Here is a 20,881-nt window from a genome sequence, read left to right as displayed (position 1 = left end):
ATACCAATACTCCTCACAATTAGTTGAGCAATTCTGCAGAAGGATATGCTCAGCAAAAGGTCCCTGTCCCAAATTATGGAAATCTGAGTAACGTGATCTGATGGTGAGTCACTGAAATAACTGAAGGCAAGTAGACATGGAAATGAGAAGAATTCCAGCCCTCACCTTGCTATTCCGGAATTTTACAGTGCTGGCAGCCTGTTCCTTTGCGTCTCTTTCTTCCCCAAGGACACGGCGCCTGCGTAGCTCATTGCTTACAGACAACTCCAGGTGTGCAAGCTGTTGCAAGGCCACATCTCCCGCAAGGGAGACCAAATGTGTTAACACAATGATATCAATCATGCTCGAATCATCAGTTGCTTCATCGGAAGAACATCCAAACTCTGGAGAGCAGACAACTTTTTAAAATGGTACATTTATTCTCTTTTCTTCTTTTCTCTTGCTGCCCTCTCTAGCCATGCCCCTTCTAAGTCACCTGCCTCAAGTATCCCAAGCAGGCTTTGCCAAAAGCAGAGAGCATGCCCATCTTCAACTCACCCGCCTCAGCTGCTGTACTAAACTCCTGCAACTTTTCCAGGGCTTGTTGGCTACAACACTGCAAGATCTGAGCACATATTTCCTCAGGTCCTTCGGCCAACTGACAGATAAGGGCAACAGCTCTCTCAGTGAAGGGAATCCAATGAGCACTTGAATGACCAAAACCTGGGGGGGGGGGGGGAGAGAAGAAAGGCCTACAATCAGGCAAAATAACATACTTGTAGCTATGCCTACCTTCCTCTCAGTTTCACCAACTCACCCACAGTTATGGCCTCATGCAGATGCTTGAAAAGTAGGTGTGACTGAGGAAGTCGGAAGGGAGTAGTGTTTTTCCCAAGGTCAGACTGTGAGAAAAGAGAAAGGTATTAGTCACATCCAGCAGAATGTTTTTGGTTTTCTTTATTGAAACCAAAGCTATTTTGGGCTTCCTTAGTCCATTTTGAAGTTCCTATATATATTGAAAGAAGCTCCATCACAATTAGAGAAGATCCTGTTATAGCACTCAGTTTTGCCATACATACATGAACATTTGGAAATATATCAATTATCTCCTTGTTAACAAATGTAAAACGATAGACCAAGCCTGAAGGCAAGTACTCTAAAAGTAGCTTAAAGAAATATCTTGTGCTGATCTTTTTTTTTACTAGTTTCATTCCTTTATAACAGTGTTTCCCAAACTTGACAATTTTAAGGCATGAGGACTTCAACTCCCAGAATTCCACAGCCAGCAACGCTGGCTGTGGAATTCTGGGAATTGAAGTCCACATGCCTTAAAATTGTCAAGTTTGGGAAACACTGCTTTATAACATAAAATGTGAAAATACAAAAGCAAACAGTAGGGGACAACAGCAGAAAAAGGGAAAACAAAAAAGGCGTGACGAAAGGGAGGGGAAGAAAGAAAAGGAATCGACTTCCGACTCTTTCTGTTGCAGTAAAATCAGACATTAAAATCAAATCTCAACTTTTTACATTTCTATAGTAGTACGCACTAGCCAATTCTGTATTGGCAAATCAGTCTAATCCAGTGGTTCTCAACCTTTCTAATGTCGCGACCCCATAATACAGTTCCCCATGTTGTGGTGACCCCCAACCACTTATACATCACCAGGTGCCAGGGGCGTGGCCAAAGAAAAGGGGGAAAAAAAATGGCAGACAGCCTTGTTTGGCGACCCCCGTGAAATGGTCGTTCGACCCCAAATGGGGTCCCGACCCACAGGTTGAGAACCACTGGTCTAATCGGTAAAACCCAAAATCATAATATCATTTTTTCCACCTCAAGCACGAAGTCCAGAAGCAGTTTCCAAGTAGAAATAAAAGTATTTATGTTCTTTTCTTTTATCAGCACAGTCAATTTGGCCATCTCTGCTAATTCCATCAGCTTTTGTAATCATTCGTCCAAGGTAGGAATCAAGGCATCCTTCCAGCAAGAGCAATCTTGCTGCTGTCATCATATATAAAATCAAAGTTCCAAATTTTTCCCCCCAGTTCTCTGGGGAAAGTTTCTGGTTTAATCTTTATGTTCACTTTAAGAATGTTCTGCATTAATATATGAATCCTACTCCAATATTTCTTTGCCTTACCACATGTCCACCATAAATGATTTGATCTTAACATTTTCATTAAATCAAAAGAAGGGGGAAAATTATAAATAAGTTTTAGATTGTATGTGCCCACATTCTTGTACCCTTTATATTTTCTTCAAATCTGAATTGGGAAGGAAAGTAAATAGGAAAGTCTGCCATTTGAAACTCCAAGCTATCCTGCTAATATGAAGTCTGGTCATCCTCAAAAGCTCTTTGCTTAGGATAATCACTAAGTCATCTTGCCTTCTTTTCAAACAAATTCCCTACATGTCTTCCTTAAACATTCTGCCCCAAATGACTCCATTCTGTCAAACATCTTATTCCCTCTGCATCACTAAAAAGGTGAAAGAGAAGTCTAACTCATTAAAGTATGTCCTCAAATGCAGTCAGCTATCTCAAAATGAATACATACACTTTTGGTGTAAAATATTTTGGATTGGTATTTGCCTTCCGCTACCCTACAAGGTTCCCCTTTAATAAAATGAAGCAATTTTCTAGCACAGTCCTTTATAAATATAAATATTCAGAGAATCCTGCAACACTATCTTTTATATACTTACTGTATTTCATGCATACTTTATTTCCTCTCCCTAATTAAATTGGTTGGCTTTTTACTTCTCTCTCTCTCACACACACAAATACTGAACTTGCTTTAATTCTTTTGTCATAGAAGCATGGTGGCTTATGAGGGTAGGACATTGAACCGATGATTGACAGGCTTGTATTCGAGATCCAGTTGCTGCCGCAGGATAGGGTGAGCGCCTGTCACATGCTCCAGCTCCTGCTGACCTAGCAGTTTGAAAGGAGTGACCGCGAATAAATAGATGGGTACCACTTGGATGGACAATTTAAAGGGGATGTGAAAGGAGCTCCCAACTGGGTGTCCTCCAGGCAAAAGTGATGTTTCTGGCTAGTTCTTTCACCAACGTTTCGGTACTTTCAACATGGAAGTATAGTATTGTTCTTTTGTCTGTTTTTAGGGACATTAAATTTTCTTTACAGTACTATGGGATTCTTTACCTTGAATGTTGAAAACTTGAAATCTATTTTAATGTATACAACACATTTAACAGTTCCAAAAAAGAATAAGCATGTAGTTAAAACTGGGTTCTCACCTTGATATGGTGCATTGAAACAGCCCCTAAAACTAAGTAATTAATTAATATAACCTTGTATAAAACTGGCCATGCGTTTACAATATAGGATTACAAACTATAGCCACAGCAATATTCAAGGCAGATATCAGTGAATCCTATTGAACAAAGACTCTGCCCTTGGAGTTATTCTCAGGTTGAAAAACTGGCTTTTGTTGTCAGTTACATTTATCAGTCCATGAAATAAACAAATGAGATAAAATATTATTCTCATCAAACTCTGACCTTCTGGCTATTGGCAATTTTGGAGAAAGCATTGCACACTTCCTGGGCAAGATGATAATCTTCATGGACTCTCTCATCTAATCCCACAGAGATTAAAAGATCCAGGTTACTTCCCACAATCTCTGGCTTCCCCCTATTGAGCGCAGAAAAATCCCTGATTAGATCCAAATATTATAGAAATATCCAATGATCTTAAGACCAAAGCATTGTGTCTTAGAGAAATAATGGACCAATACTAATTTCTTATAATGAATTATGCATAATTATAATGAATTATACATCAATTATTTACACATAATGTAAATCAAAGATTTCACTGGGTTGCTGAAATTAAGAATACAACATAAGGTAACTGACACGAAAAATGATAACATTTATATTAGCACAGTATTTTTATTAGGTCAATGATATCCTGTAAAGTTCTTGAGAAATGTTCAACAAGCTAGACCTTTGTGGTTGGGGGTGAGGCGAGTTATAATGCTAGAAGAGTATCAAAGCCATTTAGTCTGAGATAAAAAGTTGTCAAATTAATCACAGAGTAAATCACTGAAACTTTAAATCTTTAGAAAGCACAAATTATGTAACAAAACATCTAATTTTCATCACAGGGCCACAATACAATGCACATGCAACAATTAATATTGAGAATTTACTATCCCTCCTTGTGGAATTGTAACAATCAAAAGGGAGAGGAAAATATTTCTCCTTCAAAATAAAAGCAAGAGGGGATAGCCAAGTACTAGTCAATATTATTTTATTGTTGGGCTAATATATTTTGGAAAATATTCAGTGACTGATCAATGCAGATGGAATGCTCTTGATGGAGGTGTTTTTCAAAACATGCCACATTGTTGAAATAAAATAATTATCAACTCTACAAATGAGCAGGTCTGCAGTCCTTTTTTCCTACTCATTTTCAGTTGCCACATAGAAGGGGGGGGGTTGCCCAGGTGCTTCACTAGTCAAAATAATCGTTTGTCTCATGGGAACCAAGACTGCAGGCTGGGCATTGTGTAAAAAGCCCAAGATGTATTGGGGAATGTAGTTGCTTGCATATTTTTAGGGGTGGGATTTTTTTAACTTTGTATTGGGGAACTGTTACATGTGTCTCCAGACTTGGCTTCACTTTTAACATGCTGATACTTCGTAACTAATAAACATGTTCTTTGAGGAATTTGCAAGCCTCAGAGTTCTGCTTTATTCATCTCTGTGTCGGAACCTTGACAATAATTGTGATAAGCACGTAAGCACTCCCACTTTTTGGGATGGGAGCTTTAATTTTGTGCCTGCTTCCCTCCACCTGGCTCCAGCAAAACCAGCAGGTTGAGGCAGGTTGCACAGGATCAGAACTCATGAAGTATTTGATAGCAGAATCCTAAGATTCCACTACAACCGAAAGAACATTTATAGAAATAATCCCGATCGGGAAAATCTTATTTCTAAGAGACATTTACCTTTTCTCATGTGTTTTCTTTTTCAACAAATACCAATGATCTAATTTCCTTGTGACTTTCTCTTACCCACATATGTATCTCTGGGTTGTAAACTGCTACTTCATAAATTGAAGGGTAGGGAGAGATCAACTAGATACCAAGTAAGAATACTTTCTTGAAGCTTCCCAGGGAACTAGATTCTTTAGAATATGCTGCATACAAATACAATTATTATCCTGAATCTTCTAAATATATTAGTCATATAGAAACAGCTAAGAACTCACTGTGCCATCATTCCTAGAAGTATGATAGCAGCATGGCGTTCCAATCTTGAGCACTGCAATTTCTCAGTAAATTTTTCCCAGAGCAGTTGAATCACAATAGGTTTTATTTCATCCTTTTGCACAAACTCTGAGATCTAAGAAGCAACAAAGGTAATCAGGAAATGAAATCAGGCGGTTTTTAAAACTAGTATAAGTCAACCCCATCTGCAAGCTCCAACCTAAAGCTATCTCTTGCAGGCTCTCCTATTCTTTTTCAAGGTAGCGAGCAGGTGGCCTTAAAAGTTATTGCATCAGAACTAGGATTGAGTACAAATTTGACTTTTTCTTCCTTTGTAGAGATTTAAACAGGGCATGTGGAAAGCTTCATTCATGCAGGATAAATAATTCCATTCAGTGGGTGAAGTTAAAGGGACAGGACTATATTGATAAAAACATATCAAGGGTTACCAGGGAAGCAAATGTTTACTCCCTCTTTTAAACTTCAATGTAGAAATGAGATTGCGGATAGGTAGCAGCAGTAACAGTAGTAGTAGTAGTAGTAATAGAGTTGGGAGGGGCTCTTCTAGTCCAACCCCTGCAGCTCTAGGAGTGATTGATTTTACTTCTTTGATATTGTGTTTATTTTGACACAAATGAAATTAGAACAGCAGATGCAAATCCCAGACCTTTAAGATCAAACAAAGATTTCTCTAACTTATTATCTTGATCCAAACAACCACTAGTAAGGTCTTTCCAGGAAATCCAGAAACAGAATCTGGTAATTTCCAGCCAGTAGCTGATACTGATTTGTTTGGTATTATCCAGCTCATAGCCATCAAGCTCATTGTTTCCTTTTAAAAAAAGAACTAACCGTAGAACAATGTCCAATCAATCAAAATGATACGTTGCCTGCAGTGCAAGATCCTATGCTTGCTCTCGGCACTTCCAAGATCCAATGCATGGAGACCTGGTTTAACTATGGCAACTGGGGCCAGAATTTCTGTCACTAAGTGATGTGGTCCTAAAGTGTAATGTCATGTGACTGCATTGCTTAGCAGTATCAATTCCAGCAGTCCCTGTTGTTCAGCAAGGACTGTGGGTTGTTAAGGGAAAACCTCACATGACCGTGAATTGCGGCTTCCTGCTGGCTTCCAACAAGCAAAATCAATGGGGAAGATGACAGAAGCTGCAAATCCCAGGTATAAGCCTTTCCTTAGGGGGGGCTCACAACCAAACTGGCGGGGTAGTGGGGGAATGGTATGCGGTAGAGGGGGGGAGAGGCATCCTGTGGTGTGGCATAAGGGCAGCAGGCACCTGGTGTCAGAGCAACCAGGCCTGTGCCACGGAGTACAGGTTGTGGGGGTGGTGCAGACAGGCCTGTGCTACAGAGTCCCAGGGATCTTCTACTCTGTATAGGAGCTCCTCGGGAGAAAAAGCAATGAAAGCAGACACAACCTGCAACATTTCCTGCTGACTTCCTCACTGACTTCACTTGTGGGAAGCTAGAAGAGAAGGCTGCAAATGATGATCGTATAAACCAGTGGTTCTCAACCTTTTTAATGCCATGACCCCCAACCGGTTGTAAGTCGAGGACTACCCAACAGGTCAGAATGGGACTTTTGGCGGGCTCAGCAGGGCAGAGACAGCCTGGACAATTCCTATTGGCTTTTGAAAGCCAATAGAATTAGACTCTATTCAAGCGAGTCTATTCTATTGGCTTTCAAAAGCCAATAGAATAAAAGGGAGTAGCACAGCTAAGGAAAAGGGGAAAAAAAATGGCGGACTGCATTGTTTGGCAACCCCCGTGAAATGGTTGTTCGACCCCAAAGGGGGTCCCGACCCACAGGTTGAGAACCACTGGTATAAACACAGGATGCTGACACCATGGTTAAGTGGGAGTCAGTTGCCATGCGCCCAGATCTCAAACATGTGACCGGGGAGGGGTTCTGCGATGGTTGTCCAGCACCACTGCAACTTCAAAATGGTCGCTGAACAAGAGGATTATCCATGCCTAAACATTTTATATTCCAGTCTCACGTCTCCTTGAAACATTCAACTTACCATCATCAATTAAAGTAGCAGTTTTCTGATTTAATTAATTCTGAAAACATATTACAGAGGCCTTAGTGACACCCGTGTTTGGGTCAAGTACCGCAGGCATTGCGAAACTCTAAAGGTCAATGTGATAAAATAAAAATTTAGATGGGTGATCGTGATGGCAGCTTGGGGGCAGAGATTATGCCTCCAATATTCTTCAAAGGAAGAATACCTATCAAACGCAACTAGATGGCCTTTTATAAGAGAATACACACTCACAATTTCTTCAAGGCACTTAATTGTCCCCAGAGATGCATCAACCATTAGGAGAGAGAGAGAGTGAACCAAATTCTGGGCTCGAGTCCTGTGTAGAAAATAAGTGGGAAGAAGCAAGGTTAATTCTACTCAATTCTGTCATCGTGGCATTCTACCCAAACGTTAGCTGGGTGCAGCCAGGTTCAATCCTAGGGGTAAGGCACGTGGAGACGCCAGACTGGATATTCTTCATGCCTTGGTCTTGTGGGAATCACAGGCTATTTCTGCGCAACACATTTCAGATGAGAAAGTCAGCCAAGATACAGCTTAAATTTGGCTAGGCCGAATAGTGAGCTTTGTATTTAAGATTCTGTACAAGTAGTCCTCAACTTACAACAGTTTATTTAGTGACGATTCAAAATGACAACAGCCCTGAAAAAAGTGACTCATGACCATTTTTCACACTTACGACCACTGCTGCATTCCCATGGTCATGTGATCAAAATTTGACTCATTTATGATGGATGCAATGCTCCGTGGTCACGTAACCAGCTTTTGCAACTTTCTGACAAGCAAAGTCAATGGGGAAGCCAGGTTCTCTTAACAACCATGTTACTAACTTAACAACCACAGTGATTCATTCAACAACTGTGGCAAGAAAATGGGGCAAAACTCACTTAACTAATGTCTCCCTCAGCAACAGAAATGTGGGACTCAATTATGGTCTTAAGCTGAGGACTATCTGTATCAAAACAGGTATCCTGTCTTTCTGCTGCGATGGAGAGAAATGGATCCAGCCAAACCTTTCAGAGTCACCATTTTGGTTCAGATAAAGCCTCCTATAGGCATCCAACACAGCTTCTCTGACTCCGGGCTCCTTAGACCATATCAGGGGGAGCATGCGACGGACTCCAAGCACAGCCTGAGGTACGCCAAACTGAGAAACTATAACAAAGAACTCAATCGCTTCTTGGATCACTGAAAAGAAAGAATAGGAAGAAGACGATTACTGCAGCTTCAACTCAAACCTCAGGCCACTTTTATCAAGGTTTCAGCTCTTTCCCCTCTTAGGCTCATCCCAAAGATGGTTTTTCACGAGGCAACTGGACTTTCTTGTTTTTCTTTGAAGATGTTTCGCTTCTCATCCAAGAAGCTTCTTCAGCTCTGACTGGATGGTGGGGAATGGAAGGATTTATACTCCTTGCAGACAGCTGTTCATTTTAGAGAGTCGTTAAAGCAAATGGGTGTGGAGCCTTCTTGGAGCTGTAGAAAGGACTGTGTTGTACTTTACACAATAGTTCTATTAGTATATTGCTATCTATATACACTGGTGAGTAGAATCAAGGAACTATTTTTCCTGTGTCATGAGTAGTGGATCTAGGACTCCCTCTAAATCTCCAAAACAGTTTCAGAAATGTTCCAAATAACTAATGCTCTGGGTTTTCAGACCTATCTTATTACAGGTATGAAGACTTAACCCAAACTTTATGGCATATGACCACATGATAAACACAAACAAAAGAAGAGAAGCATAATTATACCTACCAGATACTGAGCGTTCATACATGAGTTTGGAGACCATGCTTAAGGCTTCAGTGATTTTTGCAGAAAAGTTGTAGGCATCCTGTAAGTATTGTACCAGCATCTCTTGTTTTACTAAAGCTGCTGGTAGAAGGTCTTCCTCAGTTTGCTTTTCATTTCCTGTACTAGTAATATCATCTATGGATTCTTGGACACCGACCGTAATTTTGGTATCTACACAGCAGAAACAAGGAATATACGAAATCCCAAACTCAAGGTATGACTAACAACATAAACGTTTATATTGCTATGGGCAAACTTTTATTCTCCTACTGCAATAAAACACAAACTTCTTAGCGATCTCTGAACTTGGTTGTTTGCTTGCAGACATTTCATTACCCAACTGGGTAAGATCATCAAGATGCATTGATAATCTGACCTGGTTGGGTAATGAAACGTCTGTAAGCAAAGAATCAAGCTAAGAGCACCAAGGACTTCACAGTTCAACCCTGAGCTGTATGCCTTCTCTTCTATTATTACAATTAAAAACAACAACAGATGAATTAAATTGTTTCTCTAAAGGAGCATCTAGGGTGGAATGGAAGGGGTGTGCAAAATGTATCGGTCTAGGAACGCTCTTTTCTTTCGGTATTGGCAGTTTCCAAGGTAAGTATTTTAAACGAGAAGGGACATGAGGCGTTTCAGATATAATGCCTGGGTCCAATAGAGAAGAGAAAAAGGGACAGTTTAGCTCTCCAAACATCAAGGTATCTTTAAAAAAAAATTAGATTTCCCTATCTACTTTGTACATAAAGAGAAGAGGCAACAAACTAACAATCATTACTACCATTTATAACTGGAATCCTCTAGAATCAACCAAACAGCATATTAAGTGGACCAGCATTAGAGGATTACCAAGATATGAGGCTCTCAACACATTCAGGATAAAGTTTTTCTCATCTTCCTTTGCTCCTGGGCTGCCAGAGAAGGGCTCCAGACCTTGGAACTGTCGCATACTGTCTCGTGTCAGACAGATGGCGTCCCTATATTAGGAAATAAATGCAGCAAATCCAAACTTTATTTAGCTATTTCTTACACGTTCATCTAACCTCTGAAAAGGGTAGTGTACTTCAAAGTGTTAGTCTAATAACTATACAGGTAGCTCTCACTTAATGACTAGTCGCTTAGCAACTATTGAAAGTTACAATGAATTCAAAAGTTATTTACAACCTGTCCTCAGAGGTTTGACTGCTCAGGCCCTCCTGCGCTCACGTTATTGGGCACTTGGCTCGCATTTTTGACCAGTTGCAGCATTCCTCGGTCATGTGACCGTGATTCACAACTTGTTTTTGCTGTGTTTTCCAGCAGAAAATGGAGAAACCCCCCCCATCCATTGGATATGCTGGACTTGCTTAACGGCCATGCAGTTCGTTTAATGACTGCAGCGACTCACTTAATGACTGTCACAAAAATGTAAAAATCAATTCAGGGCACTTGGTGACTCATGTCATGACCACAATGACTTAGGGCTCAAACTCCAGGCTCAGTTGTGGTGGTGGTAAGTCAATGGTTACCTGTAAACAGCTCCAACGTTTCTGTATTACATTCAGAACAGAAGCACCCTCATCCTGGCAGTTTACTCACTTGTAATTGGATTTCCTCAACAGCTGGACAATATTGTTGATTAGCTGGGCTGGGTCGTTTGTCTCATTTGTCTCATGTTCCTCCTCTGAGTCTAGGCAGTTCTTCAGAGTTGCCTGGAGCTCCGGTTGCATTGCTTCCCATTCCTCCTCAGGGGAGATGACCACCTCTGTGAGGTGAATGGAAGAATCAGCTATAGTTTTCCATTCCTACTGCGATCATTAGTACTTGCAGAACGAATATTGGAGAATCAAGAAGGATGGTGTTGAAACAATCCCTCTTTAACTGTTTCCAGGCTAAAATATCAGGTTTCTGTTCAAAAGTGACGGTGGACTTTGCTGCCACTGAGACAAACTGATTACCATGAAATAGGGGTGCTAAGCAGTCCCGAGGGAGCAAAGAGGAAGAACAGGGACTTAAGACAGTGAGGCCATAAGGACCAGTGGTCCAAGCATGGCTGTGACGTATCCTTTTAGATATAGCAGCTCTTGGAGAAAGAACTACAGGAGATTGAGCCATCATGAATCCTATTAGCACCAGAGTAGGATTCTGCCTTTCCTGTTCCATGTTACAACTGATTTTAACTTTGCAATTCTTCTTCCCCTCCCTTTTGAAACAACGTCTATCCACCTTATGCACCCTCCCTAGAGCTATGGCATAGATCAGGCATGTCAAACTCGCAACATCACGTGACGTCGCACAACATATTGGGACTTTCCCCCCATTGCCGGCACTGGGGGTGGGTGCGGTTTTGGCGTGATGCATCTGGCCCACAGGCCGGCAGCTTGACATGCCTGGCATAGATGAAAGCACATTACCAAGTGTGGTTCCGCGTTTCTTCATTTCTTGGAGTTTTTGCTTCTCCTTTTCAAGAAGTTCAGTTAAGTCACTGCAGCTCAACTGTAAATGTGAGATGTTTATATCAGCTTCGTTAATACTTCTATTTTCATATTCTCATGAGAGCTTATTTCTTTTATCACCGAATAGATTAATGTGACTGGTAGCAGATTCAAGGAAATGAGACAACTTTTAAAAACCCATCTTAGAAGAAAACCACAGCAGCTGCCTATTCCAGAACAGTTCATCCTGCCCCCTATAACGAAGGCAGGCAAAGAGAAATTTTTAAGAAGAGACTGGACAGCCATTTGTCCGAAATGGTGTAGGATTTCCTGCCTGAGCAGCGGGTTGGACTAGATGACCTCCAAGGTCCCTTCCAACTTTACTACTACTACTATTAGGCACCAATCTGAGCCAAGCTCCTCTTTTTTATCCGCTGCCTGGAACTAAAAAGAGCCTTATTGATAAGAGAGAGAAAACGAGGTGCAGGTAGCCCACGACTTACAACCATTCATTTAATGACTGTCCAAAGTTACAATGGCACTGAAAAAGTGATTTACGACCAGTTCTCATACTTACAGCACCCCCAAGGTCATGTGACCAAAATCCAGGCACTTGGTAACCGGCATGAGTTTATATGCATGTGATCCCCACTTGCGACCTTCCCACTTGGCTTCTGACAAGCAAAGTCAGTGGGGAAAGCCAGGCTCACTTAACAACCACACAATTCACTTAACAACTGCAGTGATTGGCTTAACAACGGTGACAAAAAAGGCCGTCAAAGTGGGGCGTGACTCACTTAACTGCCTTGCTTAGCCAAAGAAATGTTGGGCTACCTGTACTATGGTAGAAAAATGGCTTGATTGGTGGCATGATGACTATAGGGCAGTGTTTCCCAAACTTGACAATTTTAAGGCATGTGGACTTCAACTCCCAGAATTCCACAGCCAGCAATGCTGGCTGTGGAATTCTGGGAGTTGAAGTCCACATGCCTTAAAATTGTCAAGTTTGGAAAACACTGCTATAGGGGAACTGCCAACTAGGCTAGAGGGAGGGGATCAAAGAAAGGCTGAGCTTGGAGTTGTTACACTGCCATAAACAGCAGAAGCATGACCTCCCCCAGAATTCACGAAGCCTTATCTGGTTATTCTCAGGGGAAGCAAGCAGTCTGGTGAGATTCTTCTAACATAGATGACAAACAATAAAGTTTCAGCCTGAGGCTTTTCACAAGCGGTTCTGGTTGCTTGTGCCTGGCAATGACCCTTTTACTAATGTTTTGTTTTTGTTCCACACTGCATTCTGCTTTCCTGTATTCAAGATATTTTGGCCTATACTTTTTTCAAGCCAACAAAGGGAGCAGAGACTCATTTGCAGAAGATGAGAATAGGTGAAGAGTAATGAAAAATTCTGCAGTAAAAATTTGTAGAGAAATAGATTTATAAAGCTTACCTTACAAGAGAAAGGATTGTTGGAAAGGAAGGCAGAGAGCAGTTGAATAGCATTCTTAACCACTGTTACTGCTTTGTCCTGTAGCCGACCTACAGCAAGGCACATAACCGCTTGGAATCTAGTTAAGGGCAGAGCCTATAGCAAAAAGAGAAGATATTTGATACAACTGATACAATCATGATAGTAAGGACATATTTCTTCAGCAGAACCAGTGTCCCTTCCTGACAAGTTCTCAACTCTGCTCAGACATTGGCTGTGCTAAATATTTTCTTCCATCTGGAGATACGTGGAAGACTTAGATATACAGTGCAAACTTTCATTTTCCTTAGCAGCAGGTTTTGCTAGAGAAAAATATGGAAGGAACAGTTGTAACATATTTTCACTGCTAGATAATAACAGCTAGGCAGCAAACAGTAAGTGCACATCTAAATTCAGCCTGTTATCCTTATATGAATTGCTTATAAAGTATGAACCTACTGTTTACATAGAAAATGGAAGGCAAGCATTCCCAAGAAAACTATTAAAAACTTTCTATATTACATTGTTATAATTTACAAAAAAAGTAATAATGTTTTGGAGTGTTTCTGACATCAGGTAAGAGGAGCAAAACCAGTGCTGTCCTCACTGGGAGCTGGAACTTTCAAAAATAATTCTGCAACAGGCCACTTGATGCCAGAATACGGGTGTTTACTCAGAAGTGAGTCTCACCTGTTTCACTGGAGCTTTTGTATAGATATGAAAAGATCCCCATCCCGGGTCCATGCACTCGCCAAAGGCTGAAAAGCACACATTACTTGCATAACAGTGATGTTACACATGCCACCTGAAGGGCCTCCAAAACTGCCCACAATGCTGGACCAATTTTAGCTTACAAATATTCTTCAATGGTAGCCCCATGTAAAGCTCATTGTAATAATCAAAGGGGAATATATGTAGTTCTTCTTTTCACCACTCCTCCTCCTTGTATTTTAACTATTTTTTTTTAAATGCTACTGTTGTTCTTCAGCTACTTCACTATATTCTTCATTTATGTTTTAGGCTGATGATGTATTTTTTGTGGTAAACTGTTTTGCATTTTGTGAAGGACAGCAGAAATATAAAATGTTTTACGCAGAGTAATTAATTTTCAAATCTCTCATCCAAAGTCCTTATCTCTGGATGGTTTATTCCTTTGATAGGAATATGCAAATAAAGCTTAAATTCCCCTCCCTAGGCAGGTAGCCATCAAGTTTGTTTGCCTGGCTCCATGTCAAGACAGTGTGTTTGCTCAAACAATTTAGTACAGAAGTCCCTCTAAATTATTATAGCCTAATTTAAAATAATATAAGACCCTAGTAGTATCTTAGTTACCCTAATTAAGTTCAAAAAGTATTTGTTGGAGAGCAACTGTCTGAAATGGGAAGAGGGCTTATTTATTTAGAAAATTTATATAGCTGCCTACTTGCTCACAGCCACTCTAGGTAGCTTAATAAGCAATAAAAGCACATCATGGGAAAAAAAAGAAAAACAATAACACCCCCCCACCACCCTTAAGCGAGGAATCAGCCTGGACTTCCTATGTAAATGCAAGAGGACTAGGTCTGACCCCCCCCCCCATGAATGCTTTACAGCCTTATCTAGTCTTTCCCAGGCAAAAGCTAGCCGTTTGGGGAGATTCTTGTAAGTATACACAAAGAATACTAAAGTAGCCAGTTTGAACTCTAAATGTGTGGGTTTGGTTGTTCGCGCCCGATGGTATTTTCTTCAAAACTCACTTTCTGTTGCACAATTCGGGTAAAGAGCTGAAGCACACGACTGCGCACAAAGCTATTGATATCACATGTGTGCGCCTGCAGAGTATCCAAGAACTGATCCCTTGTATTTCTGGCAGATTCTTCCAGTTGCTCCCCATTCAGCACTTGTAACAGCATCTCTGCCATAGCAGCCAAAATGGCATTACGCATTCCATAACTCTGCCGAATTAGAACATGGTTCAGAATGACATCTAAAACTTGTAACCCAAAATGTGATATGCCCAGAAAGCAAAAACCCCAAAGCTTTAAATTTGAAACAAATTTAATTGATTCATCTATGCAAGAATCTCAGGCCAAACGCTCTTTACAACAATAGCTTTCTGCTAGACTGGACTTACTGATAGTGAATTGCTAAATGAGAAAAGGCGACGAAAAGTGAAAATTTGCTGAGTTTTTGGTGAGCCAAATATATACTTGCAACAATTGCTGAGTAAAACCTTTCTGGGCCTTGCCCTCTTTAGTACCACTGTGATTCCACATGCAGCATCAGTTCAATAGACTGGTATCTTGATTTAAGTTATATTTATTCAAAAAAAGGTTCTAGAGCAGTGGTTCTCAACCTGTGGGTTGGGACCCCATTTGGGGTCGAACGACCATTTCACAGGGGTCACCAAACAACGCAGTCCGCCATTTTTCCCCCCTTTTCCTTAGCTGTGCTACTCCTTTATTCTATTGACTTTTGAAAGCCAATAGAATAGACTCTCTTGAATAGAGTCTAATTCTATTGGCTTTCAAAAGCCAATAGGAATTGTCCAGGCTGTCTCTGCCCTGTTGAGCCCGCCAAAAGTCCCATTCTGCAAACAGTGCTGCACCAGTTGAGTAGTCCTCGACTTACGACCGGTTGAGTAGTCCTCGACTTACGACCGGTTGGGGGGGGGGTCGCAGCATTAAAAAGGTTGACAACCACTATTCTAGAGTTCAACACTGCAAGCAAGAGACTTGCAAGCAAATAAATATATCATTGAAATTTTCAGGCTTTCCCCCCCACAAAATATCAGGTAGAAGTATCCACCTGAGGAATTCAAGCAGGATTACGAGGGAAAAAACAGAAGTCCGAGGGTTTATTCAACTTGGAAGAGAGGACAAGTGATGGTTCTGAACCTATTAAGATACAACAGAGCCCACAGCAGAGACAAAATTAGATATAAAAGCTTGCATTAACAAAATAAAAAATAAAAAAATGGGGGATTCAGTTTGCTTAAGAAGGAAAGCACCAGGTTCAGCATTAAGTTCATTAAGGTTTTTTTTTCAAGATCTCCAGCCAATGAAAATAGGAAGCTATTTATTTCATTCTCATATACAGTACTTTCTATATGGAAAATATAGTCTCTGTGAAACAACCTCCCCATCCAGGTGATGCAACAGGACACTCATGTTGGCCAGAACAATAGCTGGTGTTCGTTCAGTGAGTTCTGTCAGGAAGGCAGCATAGCCCTTCATCCCAGAAGCATCTCGAGCCAGTTCTTGAGGGCATTTCTGTCCAATTTCCCTGAACAATGAATCAGAAGTCAGTGATTCATGCTGCTGAGAATTATAAGAAAGACAGACAGAAGCCTCTCTTACCTTAATATCTCCCCCACGATACTCTTCATACCATATTCCTTGATCCACACAGTTACAGCCTCCACAAATACTGAAGCTAAATGTTCAAAGTGCTGAAGCATCTGTGTGACTTTCAGAGTGGCACCTATCAAAGAGAACTGTGGTAAGAGAAGACCTTCTTCAGTAACAGTATAAATTAGGATGGCTTAGATTAACCATTTATGGCTTGGAAATTAGACCTATTTCAGTATTTGGCCTGCTCCAGAGTAAAAGAAAGCAACAGACTTACTAAGCATATGGTCATATCGAGATAGAGCAACACCCAGGAGATGAATCACTGCGTCTCTTGTAGGTTGATGCCTCTGGTAGCTAATGCTAGGATTTTCCAGGATACGATAGAAACAGCCAGTTACCAAACTGAAAAGAAAGTCAAAATAAGAGTTAGAGTAGGAGGATATTGCAGTGCATTACTTCAAGTATGTCTTATCAGAGAGGTGCAATAATTCAGTGGCTTAAAAGACGCCAGAGAAGATCTGGGCTTTGCTGTCCTATCACAGTATGGCAGTGAGCTCCTGTCATTCGCCACAGCCCTTGACAACCTAGCAGTCCGAAAGCATGTAAATGCAAGTAGACAAACAGGTATGTCTTTGGACAGCGCTGCTCAATGGCCTAGAAATGGGGATAAGCACTGCCCCCTAAAATTGGCTATGACTAACAAGAGTAAAACCTTCAGGGACTCCTTTACCTTTTACAATCCTATCAAGATGTACTTAGCGTTTAAAAAACAAACTATGTTTTCTTCTTGGCTCACATGAATCATATCACTTTCTTCTTTTCCCATCTGACTGACCCTTCACTTTCCTCCAGCCCAGTGAAGTTTTGTCTAAAACAGCTTTCCATTCAACCTTTTTCATTTCTATACCTTACAAATTCTTCTTCCACTACCAAGCGATTCCACAGCAGATGAAGATTCAACTGAAGTAATTGTGTGAACAGTTGTATAATTGACTGCCTTTCTTCCTCCCAAGCAAGGCCTTTAGTCTGGTTTTTCTTGCTCTGTAAAACAAATCCAGAACATCAATTTAAGAAAAGACATGCACGAAAGCTATGTATGTAAAGGTCATGTTCAGAAATTACGTTAGTTGCTTCTGTTGATTTCAATTCTGGATGTATCCAGATTTGCTTATCTTAAACATTTACATATTCTCAATTGATTGCCTGTAGATTCTTCCTATAAGGCAGAGCCGATTCAAGGTCTGAGAGTTGAGCTGCCAATGTGTTTGGGATAGCAAAAATAAGAATGGGATATTTGACAGCTCCACTCGCACAATTTAATATAGGTTTTCAAAATGTTTATTAAAAGATTTACTAAGGACATAAAAACTAATACACACTAATAAAGAGTAGAGGGAGCAAAGAAAAAAGTGCAGAAATAAAAAATAATAAAAAAATAGAAGCTTCTGATTATCTTTTACTCTATGAGTACAAAATTATATTTTAAAAGATCATATAAACTTCAATATGGATACATAACATATCCTCTAACTGGCATTGCTGGAGTCACTCAAGAAGACAACCAGTAAAACTGAAATTAATCAGATTTCAGGGTAACAGGTTTAAAGGGGAAAAAGCTGCCCAGAAGTAAACATCTAGCAAACAGATAAAAGCCACTACCTTCCCCTTGGAATCCAATCCCACTAGATTGGTCTTGCCAGATTCCATTTCAAATGCCTCCACTAGCCGTACCAGTATATAACAATTCATCTTTAGAGCATTAAGATGGAGAACCCGAAGGGACGATGTCAGATCCGAATCATTCAGGATGGTTGTCAGGGCACTGGATTGACTAGTCACAACTAAAAGGAGAAGTGGGAAAGTATCATCTTCAGACACGGTCTCAACAGATATTTGTTCTAAATGTGAATTCAGGACAGCTTTCAGATTACCAAAGATTGTGCTCATGGTATCCTATCAGCGTACGTCTGGAGCAACCAGCAACCCATTACCCAGGCACACTAGATTTATCCTGTATCCACCCCCTGGCCACCTCTTGCAATACTATGCAAATGATGGATCTCATTCCAAAAAGATGGAAGACAGAAGGAATGGGATGTCCTGTAGGTCTGCCCTTACAGTGAACACACATTGCTCTGCATTGACCACCAAGATTACAGACCATTATGCAAGGAACAGGCTGAGGGAGCAACCTGCTGATGAGGTCACATTTGCCTTGTTATCATCATTTAGCTGCAGTAAGAACTTGTATTTCCTATGCTATTATTAGACCATATTTACCTTCCATCATCAGTTCTAAGGCATCTTCCTTCATTGCAGTATCTACAGTCCTGAAGTGGCTGCAAAACATGAATGTTAAGCCAAAACACATTACTTTTAAAAAGTTCCATGTATTCCCATTTATTTAAAGTTGCCATTGTACATTCAGCTCGTGTTAATTTTGGAAACAGAACTTCTGGGAACATTTCAGAATTTTCCCATAATACATCTAAGATGTCCAAAGCTCAGTGACAAATCATTTATATCATACATAATTCTTTTCAGTCTCAACCCCCTCTCTTTGCCATTTAGCAAAGTGGGTACAGGATATTAAATGGCTTCTTTAGCAAAATGAATAATTAGGACAGAAAGAACTCCCCTGTCATTTTCTGTTCTTTACACGTTCACTTCTTTCAATGCTGTTACCACATATGAACATGGCTTCTTATGATGTACTCTCAATCCTCAGACCAAAGCTCCCTCCAACAATACCAATAGTAACATGCAGACTCACTGTAGAATACTGAAAAGAGTATCAAAATGCTGCAGGATAGCAAGTGCTTCTTGTGTCTGGAATGCTGTCCGAAATACTGCAGAAAGAAAGTCCATGTGTGAAAAATGCTAGCTCCAGATCAACTGGCAGAAGATAGCTTTGACCCTATTTTTGCAGATTTCTAGATGGTTTAAGCAAGGATATCATAATTGTAATGGATACAACAACAAACATGATAATTCTTTAAATAAAGCTGTCAAGTGAAAAAGTATGGAATGGATTGTATGTGCAGAACCACAAACTCATTAAATTTTTGGTACTCAAAATTCTTTAGTTCAGAATCTCTTGTACATCAAGATGCAGTTAGTGAACCATGATTTTATTAATCGAGATCATTTATGCCTAATTCTCACTTAAAAAAACTTACTAGAACTGCTCCTTAATCATTTTATACACTGCTGCAGGATATGTAGTTACATTAAAAGAAAAATAAACCATAAATCATAACAACTCAAAAAAGCCTGCTTCATCGTGTGATTTGCTTGTTTTTGATAATGTAATACAGTATGTGAACCTTGCTACAATGCTAACACATTTTAGCTTAAACATTAGCTTATTTTTAAGGAACTTAACTAGATTTTGGTCTTTCCAATTTTCTGGAATGTATACCTTGCTGAAGCTAATGTAGATCTGTTTTGTCTATGCTTAAATCCTATGTATTTTGGTGCAGAATACAAATGCACTACATAACCAGAGTAAAAAAGGGTAAAAAAAATTACATCCTAAAAGTGTGCTGTTTATTATATAATCAGTAAATGCACCACCATCTAAATAGCTGGTATTGGTTGAAGACAGACGATCGGTCTTATCCTGAATTATCCAACCTATCCGATTCCTGTTTACTTCGGGATACTTGACAGCACCGTCTCTAAGAAATGATTGTTAGTCAGTGCTGCCTCTGTCGCTGCTTTGATGGAAAGGCACGACTCACATTAATTACTCGCCTTCCTCCTTCCCATTTCGCGGTACTTCGACTTGCACACAAACACGAGTCTCCAGGAGACTATTTCCCCTTCCCGCTTCTCCCACCAACCTGCCAGCTGTCTCGGGAGCTCTCTGAGGGGCAGCACTTCCTGCACCGTGTACTGCAGGGACCCCGCGCTGCGAAGCAAATCGGTTGGGGACAGAGGCAAATGGAACTCCCAAGCGGGAGGCGAAAGCGAAGTCGGGTCAGCCATAATCCCGCCGATCCGCAGCCTAATGGGAGGCTCAACCGAGCCTCAAACGCCCGCACTCCGAAACTCGGCGCCAGGCAGAATTCCGAGCATCGTAGATTTTGGAACGCAGGACCGACAGGCCTGACCTCTCGCGAAGCCGGCTCGACGACAGAACCGAGGGAAAAATCAAACTTGGCCTGCACCTCTCATGCGCACTTGCAGACAATAGGGGAAGGAAAAATGAGGCGCCAAGAGTTCGAATAATGTCTACTCGCCCAATCAGATTGTTCTTTGAAAGCTCGGCAGCCAATCGCTTTAAAGAACGATCGTTGTCTTGCAATCGAATCCGCAAGGACAGGCGCGCTTCGGAAGGCGAAGAGTTATGAAAAATAGAGTTACATTTGTGTTGAAGACTGAGTGTCTTACAGTGCTGTATGGTTCTATTTTTTATTTCTTTGGGTGCAAAGTGGGGCTCCCATCTTAAAAAATAAAATCAAGGTATCGTCTTTATTTCAATGCTTCATGTGTTTTGTAACCCACAAAACAGCTTCTGAAATACTTTTAAATGCTCGCAAATAGAAACAACGTTTGCAATAGTGGCGAATACCTGTGGCTTGGGTGTAGGAT

At 40.7% G+C, this 20,881-nt stretch overlaps 1 protein-coding gene and 1 non-coding gene across 2 annotated transcripts in view; both read right to left on the bottom strand.

Moving 5' to 3' along the window:
• The window catches only part of NCAPD2 (non-SMC condensin I complex subunit D2), a 42,248-nt gene extending 21,584 nt beyond the window's left edge, over positions 1–20,664 (bottom strand). The window contains exons 1-21 of the mRNA XM_039338708.1: positions 20,131–20,664; positions 19,059–19,134; positions 18,566–18,624; positions 17,945–18,126; positions 17,193–17,326; positions 16,560–16,687; positions 16,292–16,415; positions 16,070–16,217; positions 14,690–14,887; positions 12,936–13,070; positions 11,468–11,549; positions 10,653–10,818; positions 9,924–10,051; positions 9,033–9,242; positions 8,291–8,465; positions 7,512–7,596; positions 5,217–5,350; positions 3,500–3,632; positions 797–881; positions 538–702; positions 166–383 (exon numbers count right to left, since the gene is read on the bottom strand). Coding sequence (XP_039194642.1) covers positions 166–383; positions 538–702; positions 797–881; positions 3,500–3,632; positions 5,217–5,350; positions 7,512–7,596; positions 8,291–8,465; positions 9,033–9,242; positions 9,924–10,051; positions 10,653–10,818; positions 11,468–11,549; positions 12,936–13,070; positions 14,690–14,887; positions 16,070–16,217; positions 16,292–16,415; positions 16,560–16,687; positions 17,193–17,326; positions 17,945–18,126; positions 18,566–18,624; positions 19,059–19,134; positions 20,131–20,275 — 2,910 coding nt within the window. The 5' untranslated portion in view covers positions 20,276–20,664. The remainder of the gene's footprint in view (positions 1–165; positions 384–537; positions 703–796; positions 882–3,499; positions 3,633–5,216; positions 5,351–7,511; positions 7,597–8,290; positions 8,466–9,032; positions 9,243–9,923; positions 10,052–10,652; positions 10,819–11,467; positions 11,550–12,935; positions 13,071–14,689; positions 14,888–16,069; positions 16,218–16,291; positions 16,416–16,559; positions 16,688–17,192; positions 17,327–17,944; positions 18,127–18,565; positions 18,625–19,058; positions 19,135–20,130) is intronic.
• Positions 18,203–18,518, bottom strand: LOC120306133. Its single transcript, XR_005556179.1, has one exon. It is a non-coding gene; the product is annotated as a small nucleolar RNA U85 (small nucleolar RNA).
• Positions 20,665–20,881: the final 217 nt, after the last annotated feature.

The sequence above is a fragment of the Crotalus tigris genome, unplaced genomic scaffold (assembly GCF_016545835.1).
Source record: "Crotalus tigris isolate CLP2741 ecotype Arizona unplaced genomic scaffold, ASM1654583v1 scf7180000017716.2861928, whole genome shotgun sequence".
NCBI classification, from domain to species: Eukaryota; Metazoa; Chordata; class Lepidosauria; order Squamata; family Viperidae; genus Crotalus; species Crotalus tigris.
The sequence above is the reverse complement of the archived record's forward strand: the minus strand, read 5'-3'. Positions and strand labels throughout refer to the sequence as shown.